The sequence below is a fragment of the Halichoeres trimaculatus genome, unplaced genomic scaffold (genome assembly GCF_033239565.1).
Source record: "Halichoeres trimaculatus isolate MK-OKI-2021-1 unplaced genomic scaffold, fHalTri1.1 fHalTri1_scaffold_15, whole genome shotgun sequence".
NCBI classification, from domain to species: Eukaryota; Metazoa; Chordata; class Actinopteri; order Labriformes; family Labridae; genus Halichoeres; species Halichoeres trimaculatus.
The window spans coordinates 9,397,012-9,416,121 of record NW_027437193.1 but is presented as its reverse complement, the minus strand read 5'-3'; the positions used below and the strand labels follow the sequence as shown (position 1 = coordinate 9,416,121).

Sequence of the window (19,110 nt, the reverse complement as noted above, 5' to 3'; positions counted from 1 at the left end):
TTATCAGCAACAGGAGCGAAGATGTAACTCCTGTTCTGTCAGAACTGTCTTCAGGTCTGAGTTATCTTTCCAATGTTTCTCTACAGATGAAGAAATCCATAACAAGTGAATACCACGGTCTTATTGCAGTGGTTTAAATTCCAGTTGGACTGGCTGAAAAAAATGCTGTTTGAGCTAAAAGGCTGACATTTTAGAGAAATGTTCACCCTGCAGCTACAGAAAGTTTACAGAAAGAAATAACAGATTGACATCAGACCTAAATATCGACATCTCACCTCTTTCTTTCAGGCTTCAATATCCTCACAAACACTGCATGAACTGACATCAAGGTTTTACAGATAACTGTGTGGATTAAGCCAAGCATGATTAGTGAGGCCTGTTATTTACTTGTGCTAGAATTTTAAGATTTAACTCAGTAAGTTCCCTTCAGTCCAAGGCAAAAGTCAATAGATTTTCATGATTTCCAGAGGATATCGGGTCTGTTAGGCCTGGGACGATGGTTAATAAACCGAACAGTAAATGAAATGAACTCAACAATTTTGCCGGCCTCAATATATTGCCATGTGTATGCATGTGTTTCTCCTCCAAACAGGCTGGATGTCAAGAGGGTTCACTCTGTGCATCATTTTCAGCACCTGGAGGCATTTGTTCAGTAGCAGAATGAATAGAGTTAACCATCTCATCAGTCATACAAAATCTTTGTCGTGGACTCGCAGGTCAACATTGTAGAAATTAGGAGGAAAAAAGATGATTGTAAAGTGAAACGCCACAGCCCCATTGTAGAAACATTTCAGCTTCAAACTGAATGAGAGAAATGAATTGATGCCAGACAGGCTGGTCTGAGTATTTCAGAAACTGCTGATCTACTGGGATTTTCAAACACAACCATCTCTAGGGTTTACAGAGAATGTCCCAAAAAAGAGAAAATATCCAGTGAGCAGCAGTTCTGTTGGCCAAAATACCTTTTTGCTGCCAGAGGTCAGAGGTGAATGGACAGACTGGTTGGAGCTGATAGAAAGGCAACAGTAACTCAAATAACCACTGGTTACAACCGAGGTCTGCAGAAGAGCATCTCTGAACACACAACACATCCAACCTTGAGTCAGATGGGCTACAGCAGCAGAAGACCACACCCGGTGACCCTCCTGCCGGTGACCCTCCTGCCAGCTAAGAACAGGAAACTGAGGCTACAATTCACACAGCAACACCAAAACTGGACAATAGAAGATTGGAAAAACGTTGCCTGGTCTGATTAGCCTGGATTTCTGCTGCGACATTCGGATGGTAGGGTCAGAATTTGGCGTCAACAACATGAAAGCATGGATCCATCCTGCCTTGTTTCAACGGTTCAGGCTGCTGCTGGTGGTGTGATGGCGTGGGGGATATTTTCTTGGCACACTTTGGCCCCTCAGTACCAACTGAGCATGGTTTAAAGTCCACAGCCTACCAGGAGTATTGTTGCTGACCATGTCCATCCCTTTATGAACAGTGTACCCATCTTCTGATGGCTACTTCCAGTAGGATAACGCTCCATGTCATAAAGCTGGAATCATCTCAGACTGCTTTCTTCAACATGACAATGAGTTTACTATACTCAAATGGCCTCCACAGTCCCCAGATCTCAATCCAATAGAGCACCTTTGGTATGTGGTGGAACGGGAGATTCTCATCATGGATGTTCAGCCGACAAATCTGGAGCAACTGCGTGATGCTGTCATGTCAATATGGACCAAACTCTCTGAGGAATGTTTCCAGTACCTTGTTGAATCTATGCCATGAAGGATTAGGGCAGTTCTGAAGGCAAAAGGGGGTCCAACCCAGTACAAACAAGGTGTACCAAAGAAAGTGGCTGGTGAGTGTATATTATCATTCCATTAGTGGTTAATTTGGTCTCAAAATAAAATTGTCAATAATATCATGTATTATCAATAATTATGGGACAGTATATCATCCAGCAAAATTTGTTATCAGCCCAGTCCTAGGGGTCTGTATTTTTTATGAAGAAGATTGACTGGTGAATCTTCTTCGCCAATCCTCTAGAAAAGAAGTAAAGAGATGGTTGAGTAGAGTTACTGTAGACTCTCCAGGGCGAGCCCTGCCTCCCTCCCTACCTTGCATCCGCTGGAGGAGATCACTCGAAGGTCAGCTGGGACGCGGTCTCCCCCTTTGATCTCCACCAGATCTCCCTGCACCACAAGCTCAGCATTGATCTGCATCTTCTCCCCCTCCCGGATCACCATGGCTTGCTGGCATGGAGAAAAAAGGATGGAAGAGATGAGTCGGGAGAGGGAGACGGAGGAAGAAGAAGAGAGGGAGTTTGGGGAACAGAGAGAGGATTTAGTCGGAGGAAAAAGGGGAAGAGATAAAAAAAATAAAAGTGGGAGCCAGCGGGTGTGGAGGTATGGGAAAGGAAGCGATAGGGAGAGAAAAAAAGGGAAGCAGAGAGAATGAAAAGACAGGTATGGATAAAAGAGACAAGGAGGGAGTGAAAACAGCCTAAATAGATTAAAGAATTAGGAAATCGAAGCGCTAGAGGTGGATAACACGAGAGGAGTTTTTATGCAAACACACACAATCCGAAGTTGGCTCAAACATTTATTCTCTCTTTGTGCAAGCTTATTAGGTTTCCACTCAAGTGGGAGTGTAAGCCCTACTTGAGGGACGGCTTATTGATTCCAAAAGCTCTGAGACTACACCAAACACAGAACGCATCTACTTACCTGTGGCACCATTTTCTTGAAGGAGTCCATGATTCGGGAGCTTTTGGCCTCTTGGAAATAGGAGAAACAGCCGGTGATGATCACCACAGCTGCCAGCACCACGCCCAAATACAACTGAGAGAGGAGAAAACCGCAGGGGGGGACTCAGTGTCATTACAGACTTATCTTGGTTCATGTTCAGTGTGTTTAAGTAAAGGGAAAACAGATTTACAGACCTCTTAATGGGCTTAAAACAGCGAAAGCGTAAAAGCAGAGGGCAGAAGAGGAGTTGAGAGCGAGAAAACCTCAAGAAGCTCTCAGTCTTAGAGGAGGATTTAAAAGGAGAGGCCGTCATCGAGCTGAAGTTTTGTATACTATTCCTGTCATCTTGGATGGTTCGTTCAAAGTGAACATCTGTCTCCCAAACCCAGAAAACCAAGAACTGACACTCTGATCTGTGAGGCCACCAAGACACACTCTCTGAACCGGTGCCAGCCTTTGCAGACGCGGGGAACATTTATTCTGATGTATTTTATATCTGAATATTTTCACAAGTGAAAAAGCGGTTACGTGTTGCACTCCCACTGATGCAAACAAGACAGCCAGGCACTTTGGATGAAAGCATCTGCCAGCTGGTGTGCTGCATGTCCTGTTCTCCTGGAAAACTAAATTCCTAAAGCCTGAAAAGTTTTTTGGAAGATGCCGCTTTCATTTGACAGCAACAACAGAATGTTTTGCTCTTTTCCGCTCGGATGCCTTTTTTTTTTTCTTACGGTAGCATTGCAAAATCCTCTGAACCAGGAAACACAATGTATCCTCAGAAAGTCACTTGTCAGTGTTAGAAACAGTTTGCAGCCCCTAGTTTTTGTCAATACACGGTTTTGTGGATTTAAGCTAAGCACTTTTGGCTCTTCGGGCTTTGGGAAACATTTGTTCTTGCTCTCTTGCTGTGAAGGATTGTGTGAGGAAGGAGAGGACACATTTCAACCTGTACATTAGAAAAAAAAAAAAGATCTTTCTTTGTTTAAAAACATCTGAAAATTTGGACACAAGCACAGCAACACATTTAGAAGCCTAGGGTCTAAATGTAGAGTGACAATGTGATCTTTCAGCTGGATAATCCCATAAAAATAATTAAAAATAAGTTATAAATCAGCAACAGCAACATGTAAAGTTCTGTTAAGGTGGATTTTCATCTTACACACCCACATGTGCATTATTCAAAACCTCAAAGTAGTGAAGCTGCAGGCAGTCGCAGCTTTGAAGAGGCTCATTGGAGCATCCAGCTGTACGCTCAGCACTGAATGCAGAGATTAAACAGTTGAGAGATTAAAGTTATCATGTGTGTGCATGTGCGTGTGTCTATCGGCTGTATGTAACTGTATATTATGCAAGGCTTTAGCGCTGTCTGGGGTTTTGGTGCAGGCTGAATGATGATTGCATAACAGCTCACAGCCATAAAGTGTGGTATGGATGGCTGCTCGGCTCCAGTTGATCAGCGGTTGGTCCGAGTATTTATCCGTGCTAATGCCAGGAACCATGCCAGGGTCAGCGGGTTGTTCTGACGTCACTCCAGCAGAGGGGGAGGGGATCTGAGTCAGTATGAGCGTCTTATTTTACACTTCAGACTCAGGTTTTTGAACAATGATTTTGTCATTTGTGTCTTTTCTATCATAACACCCTCCCTCCTCTTTCTGGCCATCCTTGATCTGTTCTGGTTAACGTCTGCTCTGAGCTGGGTCACGTGATCAGTCGTGCTGCCAGTTTGGCTGTGCCTCTCGAAAAGCAGATTTAGATGTCAAAAGGCTGTGATGGTCAAGACGAGGTCATACACAAGGGTAAAAATAGATTCAAGTGAAGGTTTTGTGAGAGTGTGTGTGTGTGTGGTGGGGGGAGGATTAATCAGGGATTTGGTTTGAATCTAGAGCGATACAGTATGTGGACAGTAAGCAGGTCTTTTAGAGCCTGATTTTATAGGTCTATACAACCATCTTGTTTTTCTGTCAAATTGTGAAACATATAAAAATGAGTCATAATCGATATGAGTCATCAGAGAGTTTGTGCCATCTTTTAAAAAAAACTGTTTCCTTACTGCTGAGGCTGCATCAGTAACCCCCTTACAAAGGAAAGGATTTTTTACAGTAAGTGATGGATGAAAAGATCTCTCTGATGCGACATCATGTGGAGGTTTAAGGCCCTAAGTCCATAAAAAAATACCAAAAACTCCAAAACTGGGCTTTAGTTTGGCTTAGCTGTTCAGGTTGTGCTCCACATTAACAGGTGGCCTGAATTCAAACCCATCCTGCAGCTGCTTTCCTGCATGTCACTCCCCACTCTCGCCCTGTTTCCTGTCCTCTCTGACAAAGGGATAAAAAGCCTCAAAAATAACTTTAAAAAAAAGAAACAACAAACCCTTCTGAATTATTGTCAGACACAGGGAGAAATCTTTTTCAGGTATTTTTATAGACTGTTCCCACAGACTGAAGAGTTTGGAAACTGCACTGACCCCTTACATTGTCAAGAAATGAACTAGATCTACAAACCAAAGGAGCCCACGGGTTTTGATACGGACTGAACCCACTCAGTTTGGTGTCGTTAATAACATGGAGCACAACTGGTTATTTAAAAAATGAAGTTATTTCCAAATTCAAAGACATTACCTTCAAATCCAAAAGTACAATGCTACAGCATTTATCTTAACTTTAAAATATCTGGCTCTTTTTGTTATTTAATTTATTTACTCATCATATTAAGTCTGTTTTATTTTTTCATATGTTGTCTTGTTTTTTTTCCCATGTTTTGCTTTTAGATTTTTGTCCTTGTTTATTTCATGAATTAAAGTTCTGTTTTCTTTTACCATTTTTTCCTTCACTCAATAGTTTTCAAGGGCTTATCATTTTCCTCTCCTATCCTTCACCTCATAACTGTTTAAAGTTTCATGATTTAATTTTCTTTTCTGGATTGTTCTTTCAGTTTCTTATTATGTTACATATTACTTTAAGTTTTTTTCATTTCCTATCCTGAAGTTTCACTTTTCTTTCACTCTTTCTTTTACCCTTTTATTCTTTTCATTTTCTTTATTCAGATCTTAAGATTACAGTTTACTTTTGTTTTATTGACTCTGATAATTATGACTCTAACTGATCAACTGTTCTTTTTTTTTCATTAAATCCTTTTCCACAACGCACTGCTTTTCAGTTTAAAAACCAAAGCTTGATGTACATTTACCTTTTAAAATACAGTTCTGTTACAGTTAAGAAATCTACAAACATTAAATCCCTAAAGGTACCATATTTAGGTACCTAAATGCATCCTTGTGACTGTGAGGGAGTGAAAGAGTAGGTGATTTTCCATACTGGACATGAACACAGCATTGCAAGGCTATATGCTGAAGAATCAATCTTGTTAAATTGAAAAATATATATATTTGATTATGAAACAAATTGATATTTTTTACCACATAAACGCAAAAAAGTACATGAAATTGGTACCATGGAGTACCAGCACAGATTGCCAGGTACCAATTTCATTCAAACGTGAAAGGTACCCATCCCTACCCTGTGTATGATCATAACTCAATCAAACCTTAGAAGAAGCTGAATTCTGCTTCCTGACGATGTATGGTTGAAGTCTGTTTATTTTCTTTTGCTATCATGAATCTATTTGTATGACTCTCCAGCTTTAAAATGCAGATAACTACACATGGACATATGCAGGTGGAATTCTGTGTCTGTGCATTGATTTGTTCTTGTGTGTGTTCGATTTGTATCCACTGCACCTGAAGCTGCCTTTGCATACCTGCATCTGTCCCTGTGCGTGATTAATATGTGTGGTGTGTGCTCGAACACACACGTGCATGTTTTACAAGCAGTTTCTCACATTGTCATTGGGCGCCTCGTCCTCTGTGGCCACCTGGATGCTGTAGGCCAGGAAGCAGAGGATGGCACCGATCCAGAGCAGAATGGAGAAGCCGCCGAACAGCTGACGGCAGAACTTGACCCACTCAGGAGTGGTGGGGGGAGGCGTGAGGGCGTTTGGACCGTCGCGGGCCAGAACCTCTGCAGCTCTAGCTATGGTCAGTCCCTGAGGAAGAGACATTTTTAGGTAAGATGAAATCTTTATAAAGTGTGCGTCGAATCTTATCCTAACCCAACGGCCTCGTTTTCTACAGGGCTTAAAAAGCAGTTTTTACTGCACAGCTGCAGAACATCAAGTATACTCGCCTGGCCTATTTAACTCTACAAGTAAAATAAACTCTCCGTGCCTGTCCTCAGCTAAGAGTTCTGCTGTAATCCTGTTGGAATCAAAAGTATACAACATTTTTATCCTGATTTCACGTGTGATAGTTTCAAGGTCTTGAAGCACTTCAAATGATGTGACTGAAAAAACACACAAATTAACTCTCCATCTGACACATTTTAACATCCAAAACACCTGTGGTATTTTGAGAGCATTTGAGCTCATATTTTTTAAACCTCCAATCTCAAAAAGATCAAATCACTTTCACTACAGCTGCAATGTCAAACTTCAGGTAAGCAGAAAATGTGCCTACAGCTTAGAGACTTTGGTGGAGTGTTTGTATCTGCCTGTTTATGGGATTGTACAAGTTGTTGCATCAAAGTCTATATGTTTGTGTGTGAGTGTGTGTGGTCTGTGCGCGTGTGTGTATGAGGGATTAAAGCATGAATGCAGCTCAAGGTGAGCCAGGGAAGCTGCAGTGGATCTAACTCCTCTAAAGTAATGCCTGCTCTCAGTTCTGATGCTGCTTTCTCGTTCAGGCAAACAGAGATTACATCTTAATTTAAGATATCACAGACGTTCTTTGTTGTTGTGTGTTTGTGTGCAGGCCGGATTGTGTGTTTGTGTGTTGTTACCCGTGTAAGGTCCACTCCGTAGCGTTTCCCCAGATCGTCAAGAGCGATTTTGTGGTCATCCTGCAGAGATAAGAAAAGTTTCCTCTTTTATATTTGTGCCTCAGTGGAATAGAAACAGGATCAGAGATGTTTAATTGGCCCGTTTAATCATTTCAAAGGGGTTTTGTCTTGGAAACATCATGAAGTAGAATCTACATTTTTACAGTACTTCATTAAAAATGCTACCATGTGAATTGAAGCGGTAAGGCTGCAGCTGTAAAGAGGTTTTAATAACTGACCGGGCTGATTGTAAAACAGAGCGTGAGAGTGTAACTACGCTGCAGAGCAACCCTTCATCTCTTAGAGAAACTACTTTCTTTCCGTGGCTCTGTCATGAATCCACAGGCTTTATTTATGATTCATTTGTTGTGACAGATAAAAGAGGTCAAAGAGTGATGCCAACTTGGCCTTCATCTCAAAGCTGTGCTGAGCAAACACTCTCCAGGAGTCAGACTGTGACCCACTGAAAGATGGAGTTTGGCTGCACAGAGACAGAAAAGCTCTTAATGTTTATGTTTCAGGGTTAGTTTGGATGTTCGGTGGCATCTTCATATATTTACTTTACAGACTGGAAACTCTTGCAGGCAAAAACAGTTTTTTTTACTCACTTGCTGTCCTGTGGAGTTAGTTTCCTAAATTAGAAAGTGAATTTTATAGAACGAGCAGATTCAAAACTGCTGTAAGGAGCGGAGCAGAAATGGTTGGGATGAACCACCAGCAGATACAGCGTTGTTTTTCTTTCCCATTAAAAAGTTGATCGTCTTATTTTCTTCTCTCTTGAGCTATAAGAGTAGATTCCTATTCATAATAATTTGTAACATACAGTCTTATAAACCCTAGGATTAAAGGTCACCTTACATGTTTGGGGTTTTAATTTGACAACCATCCTTGACAATTCCTGAGAAAGAGTAAATCACATCATACTAGACTGAACCTACCATATGTCATATTTACATGCATTTTTTGCTGCTGACTTTGCTTGGCACAATGGAAATCATCATCTCAGGGATAGTTTCATATTTTTTTAAGCTCTGTCAGAAACCCCCCCAAAAAACAGACGCCATCTCATAACCTGGTGTGACTGTCACTTATATTCTGGGTTCTGCGGTATTTAATCAATCAATCAATTATTCCCTTGCAGGAGAGCATTTTGAAACGTTTTCAGAGTTTGGCACTGGAGCAACAGGAACGTCAGCTGTCGGCAGGCTGTCAGTCACACAGTTTGATGAGTTAGTTCTTCTTAAAACGGAAAGAAATCCGTCCAAGTCTTCTCCAAGTGCCTCGAAACTACTGCTAGAAAATGTGAAAGGAAGTGATTTGGTCTCCATCAAGAACAAGCCTCAGCCTAACGTAACATTTTACTAATTAAGCTTTCTTTAAAAAACTCAAAATAGGCAAAATAGCCAATTCATCAAACCTCAGCTTAGTCTGATGATCAAAGTATCACAATTTGTAGCATTAGCAGGCCTTATACTCAAGTTAGCTCCAATAAATATGGACTGACCTGTTAAAATCTAAGGGAAACAGCTAATTAAGAGGTTAATAAAAGTGCAAAGCACTGGATCCTTTTGCTGACACCCTATAACATGTTAAACCCTGCAAAACAGCTGCAGGATGACTGGGTTTGGCCATCAAAGGTACTCAGAAGGCCTTCAGGGTACGGTCTTAATTAGTACTGTCATGCATGAGTGTAAACCAACCAATGCATGTTGCATAACTTTCTAACCCAGTGATGTAAATGATATAATTAGAGTTCATTATGCAACATAAAAGGAGAGGTCATCCCCTTCTGAGAAGTAAACATGGTTCAGGAATCTAACCCTGCTCTCATGAGTAAAAGTCCTGTTAGTTTGATCCACCCACCACGCCAAACCTCCACCTCAGCACTCTGTGCACCACTTCCCCTGACTCTAACATCGTATCAGAACAACAAGCCTGAGAATGGCCAGAGGAAAAGAAGCTGTTACATCTGCTCCTCCACATTTTGACATGTTGAGCCTCCACGTTTGACAGCACGAGTCTGAAAACAGCTCATGCTTGTGGTTTGCCTCAAGAGTTTCTGGGTCAAAATGTAGGATATCACTTACTGAAGAAGTACATGAAGCAGATGGTGAGACTTATATACAAACACTTAATCACAAAACTAGTCCTGTAGTGCTGACAGCATCAAGGGAATTCTCCCCTTTAATCAGTCACAGGCCAACTTGATAAGTGACAAGCGCGGCTTTATCAGAGATGCTGCGTGCAGCCAAACTTACCCCAGTTTTCTCGGGCACCGCTTGGCTGCGTCTTGACAGCACCTCAAAGAGCTACAGCTCCGCTCAAGACAAAAACTCTGCAGTACACTGCTGGTGGCCCACAAATTATTCAGTATCTCTCTGAGCACAAAGAGGAGCAGCCAGAGGGTGGAGGAGGAGATAGGAGAGGACGGGCTGGCTTACCGCTCATCTACAGCCGACTACACTAAGCAGGTTGGATTGCCATTTTTGTTTACAGGCCACTGTTTTCATTTATAGCCTTGTTAAATAACCTGGCGTCTACGGCATTACGCTATTTGGGGATCTCTTGGGAGCAGCAGCGATGGAATCAATCACAGAGTGGAGTGAGTGTGGGTTGCAGCTCTGACAGCTTGTTTTTCTTACCAAGGCCACTTCCTTCTTCAGCTCATCCAAATCCCTGTCCTTCTTCTTCCTCTTCCCTCCATTCTCAGCACCACACTGCAGGGGAGGAGACAGGTTAGCATTATAAGTGGAAAATAAAGAAGCACAAATACTTTAAAGTATGAGGAGTACTAAGTATGAGGAGTACTGATGTGGTTACAGAAAAAAATGTTGCCTACCAAAACAAATCACAAATACTTCTAATACATATTCAGGAAAAGGTGGGTGTATAGGTAAGACATACCACTTGGATATGAGCGGCAAAAATCAGCTGAGATAAAGTATCTTGACTTTATCTTCCTGAAAACTCAATGTTTTTTCTCCCTTGCATCGCCCCTGTGAGGATCCTTAGGTTTGTGTTAAATTTGGGCAAAAGGATCCAAACCTCACCCTGCATGTCAGTGTGCAATTGAACTTAAAGGAACATGGCACCTACTCATGTTTCCCCATCCTTTCTTGTGATGTTCTGACTCTCAGATGAACACCACTTTGGGGAAAACTGTCTAAATACAATAATGACATCATAACATTTAAAAACCTCCTGTAAGTTTAGTTTTCTGACAGAAAATCTGATCCTCCTGCCTCTTAACAGTCACATGTGTCACTTTTCATGACTATTTCATGTTTAAAGATAATCAAAAAAGATGTTTTGTCACAGTGCTGACTAAATCTTCTTGCCTGACACCTTCCAGACGGCAGCATTTACATATATTAAAAAATAATCTGTCCTTTTTCTAATTTTTCCCCCCATTTTCAGATCACATCAAGGCATGAGTTTAAATCTAAGTCTGTTTCATAACTACCTAGAACAATTCCTCTCAGGAATAGAAACTTTTTAAGCTCCCTGAATTTGGAACGGGCTGGTTTTTACTGCCTGATGAATGGTTATTTTCATTTTCCATCACTGTGCAACACCTTCACAACATATGGCAAGTCTCATTCAAAATGAATGAGACTAAATTATGGTGTTGAAGCCTGTACATTACAGATATACAACTGGGAACAAATGCTCACATGTACAATCCTTTCTTTGAGCTAATGTTTGTTTTGAAGTTTCTCAAAGGAGGGTACCAGGTGCACATATATCTTCATCTCTTCCTGCTGCTGTTATCTTCTTACACTCCATGTATAGTAGGGCTGGGACAATGTGTTTTTCTCCCAATTTGATTATTATTATTATTATTTTTTTACGATTTTTGGGTTGCTGATTCAATTTAAATTGCGATTCTTCAATATTTCTCATTTTTGCGTTTTATGAGTTTACTTTTTCAACCCCTGATCATGTGAAAAAGTTGAATGATGATGATGTCCATTAAGCCATATTTTCCCCCTAAAAATGAACATCACATGTAAGTCAGTTTTTAGGATCTATGCAGGGGATCTGACATCTTAACTTTTTACAATCCAAAAAATATATATATTTTACTTGAGTGGGTGGTATGATACGGTGGCTGATAGGTGTCAGCTGATTTGCAAAAGCAACATGAATGTAAAAGTCACAACACAAGTTAAGAGGACAGTTATCCTAAAGGACACAGAAAAGTTGTAAAAGTAAATAAATGATTGTTTTATTTATTTTTTTACCTTCAGCTATGATCAATACAGCTTTAATGCTAACATTATATATTTTATAAAGCTAAATTAGCTAAATAAAAAATATAAGTATTATGAAGGATATTACAAGGTGACCCCTACAAAGCTTTATTTATCATAGATGAAGTTAAAAAAGATAATCATTTACTCACTTTGGCAAATTTTCTGTGTTCGTAGGGATAAATAACCTTTTTAACTTCTGTTGTGGCTGTACTTTTGTTGTGTTGTGGCTTTTGCATTCATGTTTTTTGCTCTTGCATTTGTGTTGTGGCTTTTGCAAATCGTCTGACACCCATTGTAATATGAGCTTTTTTAAAGGTATGCATTGCAGTTGTGTTAATTTTTAATAATATATTTAACTATAATAATTTGCCTTAGCTCTTATATGCAGGTCGCTGCTGTTCGATTAAAGTTGGAGCAAATGGTAGAATCAACGTCAGATTTCTCTTACACTGGTTTAATAGATGGCTCTCAGTCATGACAGCATTGTTTTTCTTTTACCAACAAAATGCAGAGATGGTCCAATTACAGGTACAAGGATTTGGTTTCAAAGCCCCAGAGAAAAATGAGGGGTCAAGTTAGTTCAGCACCAAAGCAGCTGATAGTAATGTCCTCTGGTCAGATTTGTTTCAACTATAAGAACATTTTAGAATCTGTATTTCACTGTTTTTAAAAAAGATGAAGTTGAGTGAGTACTTTTACTTTTAGCAGTGATTTTACTTATGAAAGTATCTGTACCAGCAGTCTGTTGATGAATTCTTGTATTTTTATTTCACCAGGCCCAGAAGCTTCTACCCAAACCCTCCTCGGAAAGTACGAGGCAAGAAGTCACATGTCCCACATTGTGCCGAGACATTTACATTCATAGCCATGTATTACAACATCAGTGTGAGCACAATGGACTTTGTGTACACTGGTTCATTTCAATCTCCTGGCACTATTGGCAAACCTTTCACTGAATATGGAGGAGAAAATATTTCCCCCTCATAGCGCGAGTTCCTCATTTGTGCGAGCGAGAGAGAGTGTGTGTGTCATGAACAGTTGGAAGAATGGTGCATCATGGAAATCATCTGCTGCTGTCAGTCTCCTCTTAGCAGCACGTGTGCATGTCAGCGAGTGTGGGATACGAGTGAGAGAATGAGAGGGAGAGCGTGAGCGAGTGACACAGTGAAAAAAGTAATCAAAAAAAGCCAAAGAGGGAGCGCAGAGCCGGTGGAGGGCCTGAAATGTGTCTGGCATAGCAATTTCTTTCCCACTGTGTGTGAGGAAGATTACCAGCCTGTCCTCCCATAAAGCTAAATGGAATGGGCCTGATGGAGAGAATAAAAACTAAATTACGTAATTACGCAAGTAAACAGCAAGCCAGGAACAAAACTTATTGAGGGGAAAAGCTATCATCCCGAGATGTTTCTGTCTCTAGAAAAAAGAAGCAGCATTGTGATGCTAAGAGAAATCAAGCCCTGAAGGCAGTGATTTTCCATGATGCATGTCTGGCCCATATGCTGTTACTGTACATGTGTCAGGCAGATATGTAGAGTTACAAACATGTCCGATCATTTAAAACATGAAACAAGGGCTTGATTTGAGGAAAGAAAAAGGACATGTGAGAAAATTCTGTCATGTTTTAATTCATAAAAAAACAGAGTACTCACCCCTTTCCCCATGTTGGACGTCCAGACGTCGTCAGGTTATAATGTGAAGGACAGCAACTCGGGGCCCTGCCACAGCTGAGACCTCCCGCCCCCACGTGAGGAAGACACTAGTGGCTGTTTTTGGGCCTGACCCCCCCACCACACCAAACATCCAGTTCCCTCTCCTCCTGCTCCCTCCTGGCATGGTAACCTGAGCCATACATCCCCCTCTCCACCAACACACACACACCCACAGACACAGAGGGTTTTTTTAAATGTGTGTTTACCTGCACCTGCTCAAAACATCCCCACCCCCTTCCACAACACACACACACACACACACACACACACACACACACACACACACACACACACAGACACACACACACACACACACACACACATACATAGCTCCATGTAGAACAACAGGCCATCAATCACAGCTGTCAACAACACAAATGAAACCTTGCTCTCGACATAACGTGGTATTTTAAACAACAATGTGATAATGAGAGGCTGATATTGGCTGGAAATGAGGGATATTCAGCTGTTTGGATTCAGAGCACAGATTCAATCCCCGGGTCTGTTCTGCAAATTAATCCGCTGATAAACTGTTTCATTATTTGATAATTGATCCTAAAAGAAGAAGTGTTATTTTAGTGCTTTGCTCTGAAGCCTGAATCTGAAGATGCTGTTTGCACAATGCTGCAGTGAGCGTTAAGCCCAGCATATTTTCTCCATAAGGCAGGTCACCACCACTGCACCCACACAGCAGATGCAACCCATGCTCCTGTGTCATATACCACCAAATGTTTTCTCACTTGTTGCCAGTTTGGATCCCTGCTGCACTGCTTCCAGGCCTGCATGAGCTGTAGACTTTGATGTATGTTAAGTGCTCACTCTCAAGCTTTCTTTCAATTTCACTCCCACTAAATGGCTTTTCAAGGGCATGCTAGCTTGTTTGTTTGTCCTCCTTTGCGCAAAAAGTTAAGCATTTGTGTTCAGATTAAAAAAAAGGAAAGGAAACTGGATGAAGTTGCTTATCAAATTGATGATCAATTTTGCCAAATACCACACTTGTAGAAGAAGTCTTAAAAAGATGAAACACCTCCATGGGTTTAAAAGAAGGCATTCACAAGCTATTATTCATGTAAAGTTAGTATTCATATCTAAAACAACAGAACGACATGATGTCGTTTTTAAAACAAGTTATGCAATAACTGCATTAGAAAAAATGTAAAATGCATCAGCTACATCACTTTAATTTGAAAGTCAAAAACACATTTGGACTGAGCAGAAGCCAAAAGAAGTAGATACTCTAATAAATAAAATGAATAAGCTCAGCTGGCATGTTGCCCTTTGACTGATTCATAATAATGCTTTTGTTTAACTATATTTGAGCTACAATAATATATAGTGTTAGAAGAGCAGCAGACTGTACACAAGTGGAGAACATGGTTCATTTTGTGAAGTTGAACCCAACAGCTCAGGACAAACAGTGACTGCTGACCATTATCAGTCTGCCCTTCTCCATGACACACTGAGTTTCTTGTGCAATCAATCCTGATCCTTATAAAAGTGTAGAGCTGATGTCCTGCAAGACTAAGCCGCCAGTAATTTATGAAACTAATATTAAAGTTTAACTTTACAAGATGCTGCACATTTCTTATTTCAGAGCAGGTAGCTGCAGGCTGCTCTTCTGACCACCTGTCCTTTCCTCATAAATTCACAACTTTATCTTCCCAATATAACATCTTCAACTTCAATATTTATGTCTTCATTTTCCAAAAAAAATGTGCAACGTTTCCCCCACAGATTTATTACAAACTCTATCTAGAGAGAGCATATTTACCGCCATAATTTCTTCATTATTCAACTGTCATTAAATTACAGAGTGGTGTGCATAAAACGTTATCTTCTGACCTGATGTTTGAAGCAGACCTTTCAAGCTCCAGTGTTGGTATTTCTGTGTAAATTAGATCCCGTTTTGATTGGTGGTCCAGGTTTGAGAAATTTATTGTACTTTCTTCCATGTTTGGCTTTCATTAGAGGCAAAACGTTAGAAACAAAGGAGAGTAACTGCGCGCTTGGTTTTGCTAGCTACAGCTATACGTAGATCTACGTACGTACGTACTACTTACGCTGAGAGCGATGTGCTCACGTGCGAGCCCTTCAGTGAGGCAGAGTATTTTCTGTTTCACCTCTTTTTTTGTAATCTGCGGTTTTATCCGATTTGCAGAACCGAATATGTGACGCACATATATTGAATACATTAGCCTGACCTCGGAAAACCAGAGTGTATACTAAAAGTGTTTAAAGACGTTATACTAAAGACGTGAAGAGAGACAGAAACCAGCACGTACCAGGTGTGTTTTCACGTTGCGTCATCAACTCGGAAGCGGCCATGACAACGGAATTGAACCACAGGTAAAGATGTATAAAATGGTTACTTGTTACTGCGTTTTTTTTTAACTACACTGATAATTTGGACTGAGAAAACATCTTTTTGACTATGTAACCTGAAAACATTCATCTGCACGCTAATGCTGAGCATTTCCCTTGTCTATAACCAAAGTGCCTTAAAGGGACAGTTCAGTTTTTTTGAAGTGGGGTTGTATGAGCTCTATGTGACCACTAAAGACATAAGATACAGTAGAGAGTTGTCTCCTCTCCCTCAGTAAGACACAGACTGTAATCGCTGGTGACGAGGAAATAGGCGCTAACAGGGAAATACCGTACCAGATTCAAAGGCTATTTTCTCCGCCTACAAGAACTAAAATCAAAAAGTAATACCACAGTTTAAGAGTACGCTACATAAAATAATTTTTAAGTGCATTAAGTCTTCAGAAATATAAACATTTATCAGGACCTGCTGCCCCCAGCAGCCCTTCAGCATCTCCGTGTTTGCAGCCTACATTTTTCGGAGGATACGATACTTGATCAAACTTACAAAAGGCTACAACCGGCGCCCGAAGCATAGCTTGTTTACATTCCCTACAGCTGAAAGGAGGAGGGGGGACGGAGCGCACTAGCGCTGCGTGGAAGGATACATGACCAGTTAGTTAGGTCCTGATAAATGTTTATATTTCCGAAGACTTGATGCACTTAAAAATTATTTTGTTTAGCTTACTATTAAACTGTGGTATTACTTTTTGATTTTAGTTCTTGTGGGCAGAGAAAATAGCCTTTGAATCCAGTACAGTATTTCCCTGTTAGCGCCTATTTACTCGTCACCAGCGATTACAGTCTGTGTCTTACTGAGGGAGAGGAGACAACTTTCTACTGTATCTAATGTCCTTAGTGGTCACATAGAGCTCATACAACCCACTTCAAAAAAACTGAACCGTCCCTTTAATGGATAATGATGAGAAAGTGTTTTTTTTTCAATGGGCTGCCAACATACCAAATATAATCAGCACTCATACCTCAGTTCATACCTTCCCGTTAAAAAGTCACTCAGTGCATTCCAGGCACACATGCTGACATTGATGCGACTGCGGCTAAGTGTTTAGCATCCTTCCTGTCTTATGCATTCAAAGGCTTAACAGCTCCTGCTTCTAGGGTTTTCTGAAATGTCACCAATGACATGTTTATTCAAATGAAACCACTTGTTATGTGTCTAAGAAGTGAAGAGTTGCTAAAAAGACCATGTCAGTGCAACTCAGAACATTTTGGGAAGAAATGTGGTGTCATTATTGATTGCCTGAACATGTTGCCATAAATTGATGCTAACTCATCTCTCTCATCTATTAGCTGTAGTTCATCACTATTTCTCTCGTTGTCTTGCTAGCCAAGTCCCCTCCATAAGTTTTAGTGTGCTCTATGTGTTTTTCAACATTTGTTCACGGATGAGACATTTTAAAATCATATTCGACCATGTACTTATATATCTCTGTCCATTCAATGTTTTTGTTAATCTACCTCCAATATGGCTGCACATTAAGCTAACTACCCAAATCGTATTGTACTGCAAACTCTCTTTTACAAGCCTCAAATCAGTTTGTGAAAGTTTGCACCATCCAAAGTGCTTCCTGCCGCACTTTGTGTCTTCTCCATGTACTTGTATAGGAAATACACAAAATCAGCAGTTTTGACTAGGAAGTAATGACACTATTGGAATCAAAAAAGAAAATCAATTCAAAGCACATACCAGAGAACTAGAGTTGAAAATATTTTTATTCAATCGTTGTTGTTTTTTACTTTTCCTGAAGTGGGTGTTTTACATTAGTGTGTACAACCAGTGTCTCCAGCGGGATGGGGGTCAGCAGGGGTTAGAGACCTTGTTGATCAGCCTGATGGGAAGAAACTGTTTCTGTGGGGTGAGATGGACTGCAGCCTTCTACCAGAGGGGAGTGTTTGAAAGAGGTTGTGTCCAAGCTTAGAGGGGTCAACTACAATCTTCCCTGCTCGCCTCAGGGTCCTGGGGGTGTACTACAGGTCCAGGAGGGGTGGCAGGCTGCAGCCAATCACCTTCTCCGCCAAGCGAATGATACGCTGCAGCCTACCCTCGTCCTCATGGATGGACTTGTAATAAAGGTGTGGAAGTGCACCATCATAGACTTTAGCTGGTTGAGCTTCCTCACTGCTGCTGAATGCACTTCCCCAGGGCTTCATCTTTCCTAAAGTCCACCACCATCTTCACTGTCTTTACAGCATCCAGCTCTACGCTGTTTTGACTGCATCAGGTCACCAGATGGTCAGTTTCCCACCTGTAGACGGACTCACCGCTCCCCGGAGATGAGTCCAATGAGAGTGGTGTAATCTGGTGACAGACTAATGACTGGAGGTGCAGCTGTTTGTGTAGTCAGGGAAAAGAGCAGAAGAGGAAGGACACAGCCTTAGGGCAAACTGGTAAGCTAAAGTTTACCCCATTTAGCTTAACTTCCATGCTAATGCTAGCATTGCAGTATCTTTTAGCTTGCTTAGGATGGACATTTTGTTGGTTTGATTGCAAATCAAACCAAAAAAATTATCTTTAATCCGTCATTGCTAATCACAGCTATACAACAAACCCTTGGCATAGTAGTTTTTTCCTGTAGCCCTTAAAGGGGACATATCATGCTTGTTTCTCCTTTTCACTATGCCAGACTAGGATGCCTGTAAAGCATTTCTGCCCTCAGTACAAGTCATTTAGTTCCTTCATTGCCCCACAATAGTGTTCTCAATATCCTCATTTTAGGCTATTCTGAAGATCTCGTTGAAACGCTCCGTTTGGAGAATGACCGCCAGTAACCTCGCAACGTCACAGCCCTTTGTGCTCTGATTGGTCAGTTCTATCAGAGGAGCGGAGGGGGTAGAGCCAGGGGGCGGTTTTTGCAGCATAGCAGTATTTACAAAATCACCATATTGGATGAGGCAGACCGAGCGAGTTTGCTGTTTGCCAAAACTTCACCGCAAGGCATTGATAGCACTAATAAAATGGCAAAGTGTGGGATACGTCCTTTTGTATTGGACCCCGAGTCAGACCCGGACGGTTCTGCAGCTCAGGAGGAAAAAAATCCACCTCGACACAGATCATCTTAGGACGCTTCAGTGTGGTGAGTCAAACCAAAATCCTCATGTCGTCACGACGGTCGAAATCCCGCGGCCAACTGGCAATGACCTATTTTCAGAG

The 19,110-nt window shown here is 41.2% G+C and overlaps 1 protein-coding gene across 1 annotated transcript in view; it reads right to left on the bottom strand.

Annotated features, from left to right (window-relative positions):
* atp1a2a (ATPase Na+/K+ transporting subunit alpha 2a) overlaps nt 1-15,603 on the bottom strand; it is a 65,679-nt gene extending 50,076 nt beyond the window's left edge. Inside the window, exons 1-7 of the mRNA XM_074687763.1 lie at nt 15,420-15,603; nt 13,518-13,726; nt 10,255-10,329; nt 7,574-7,633; nt 6,579-6,782; nt 2,721-2,834; nt 2,112-2,246 (exon numbers count right to left, since the gene is read on the bottom strand). Of these exons, the coding sequence (XP_074543864.1) occupies nt 2,112-2,246; nt 2,721-2,834; nt 6,579-6,782; nt 7,574-7,633; nt 10,255-10,329; nt 13,518-13,529 (600 nt within the window). The 5' untranslated portion in view covers nt 13,530-13,726; nt 15,420-15,603. The remainder of the gene's footprint in view (nt 1-2,111; nt 2,247-2,720; nt 2,835-6,578; nt 6,783-7,573; nt 7,634-10,254; nt 10,330-13,517; nt 13,727-15,419) is intronic.
* Between the last annotated feature and the right edge of the window lie 3,507 nt (nt 15,604-19,110).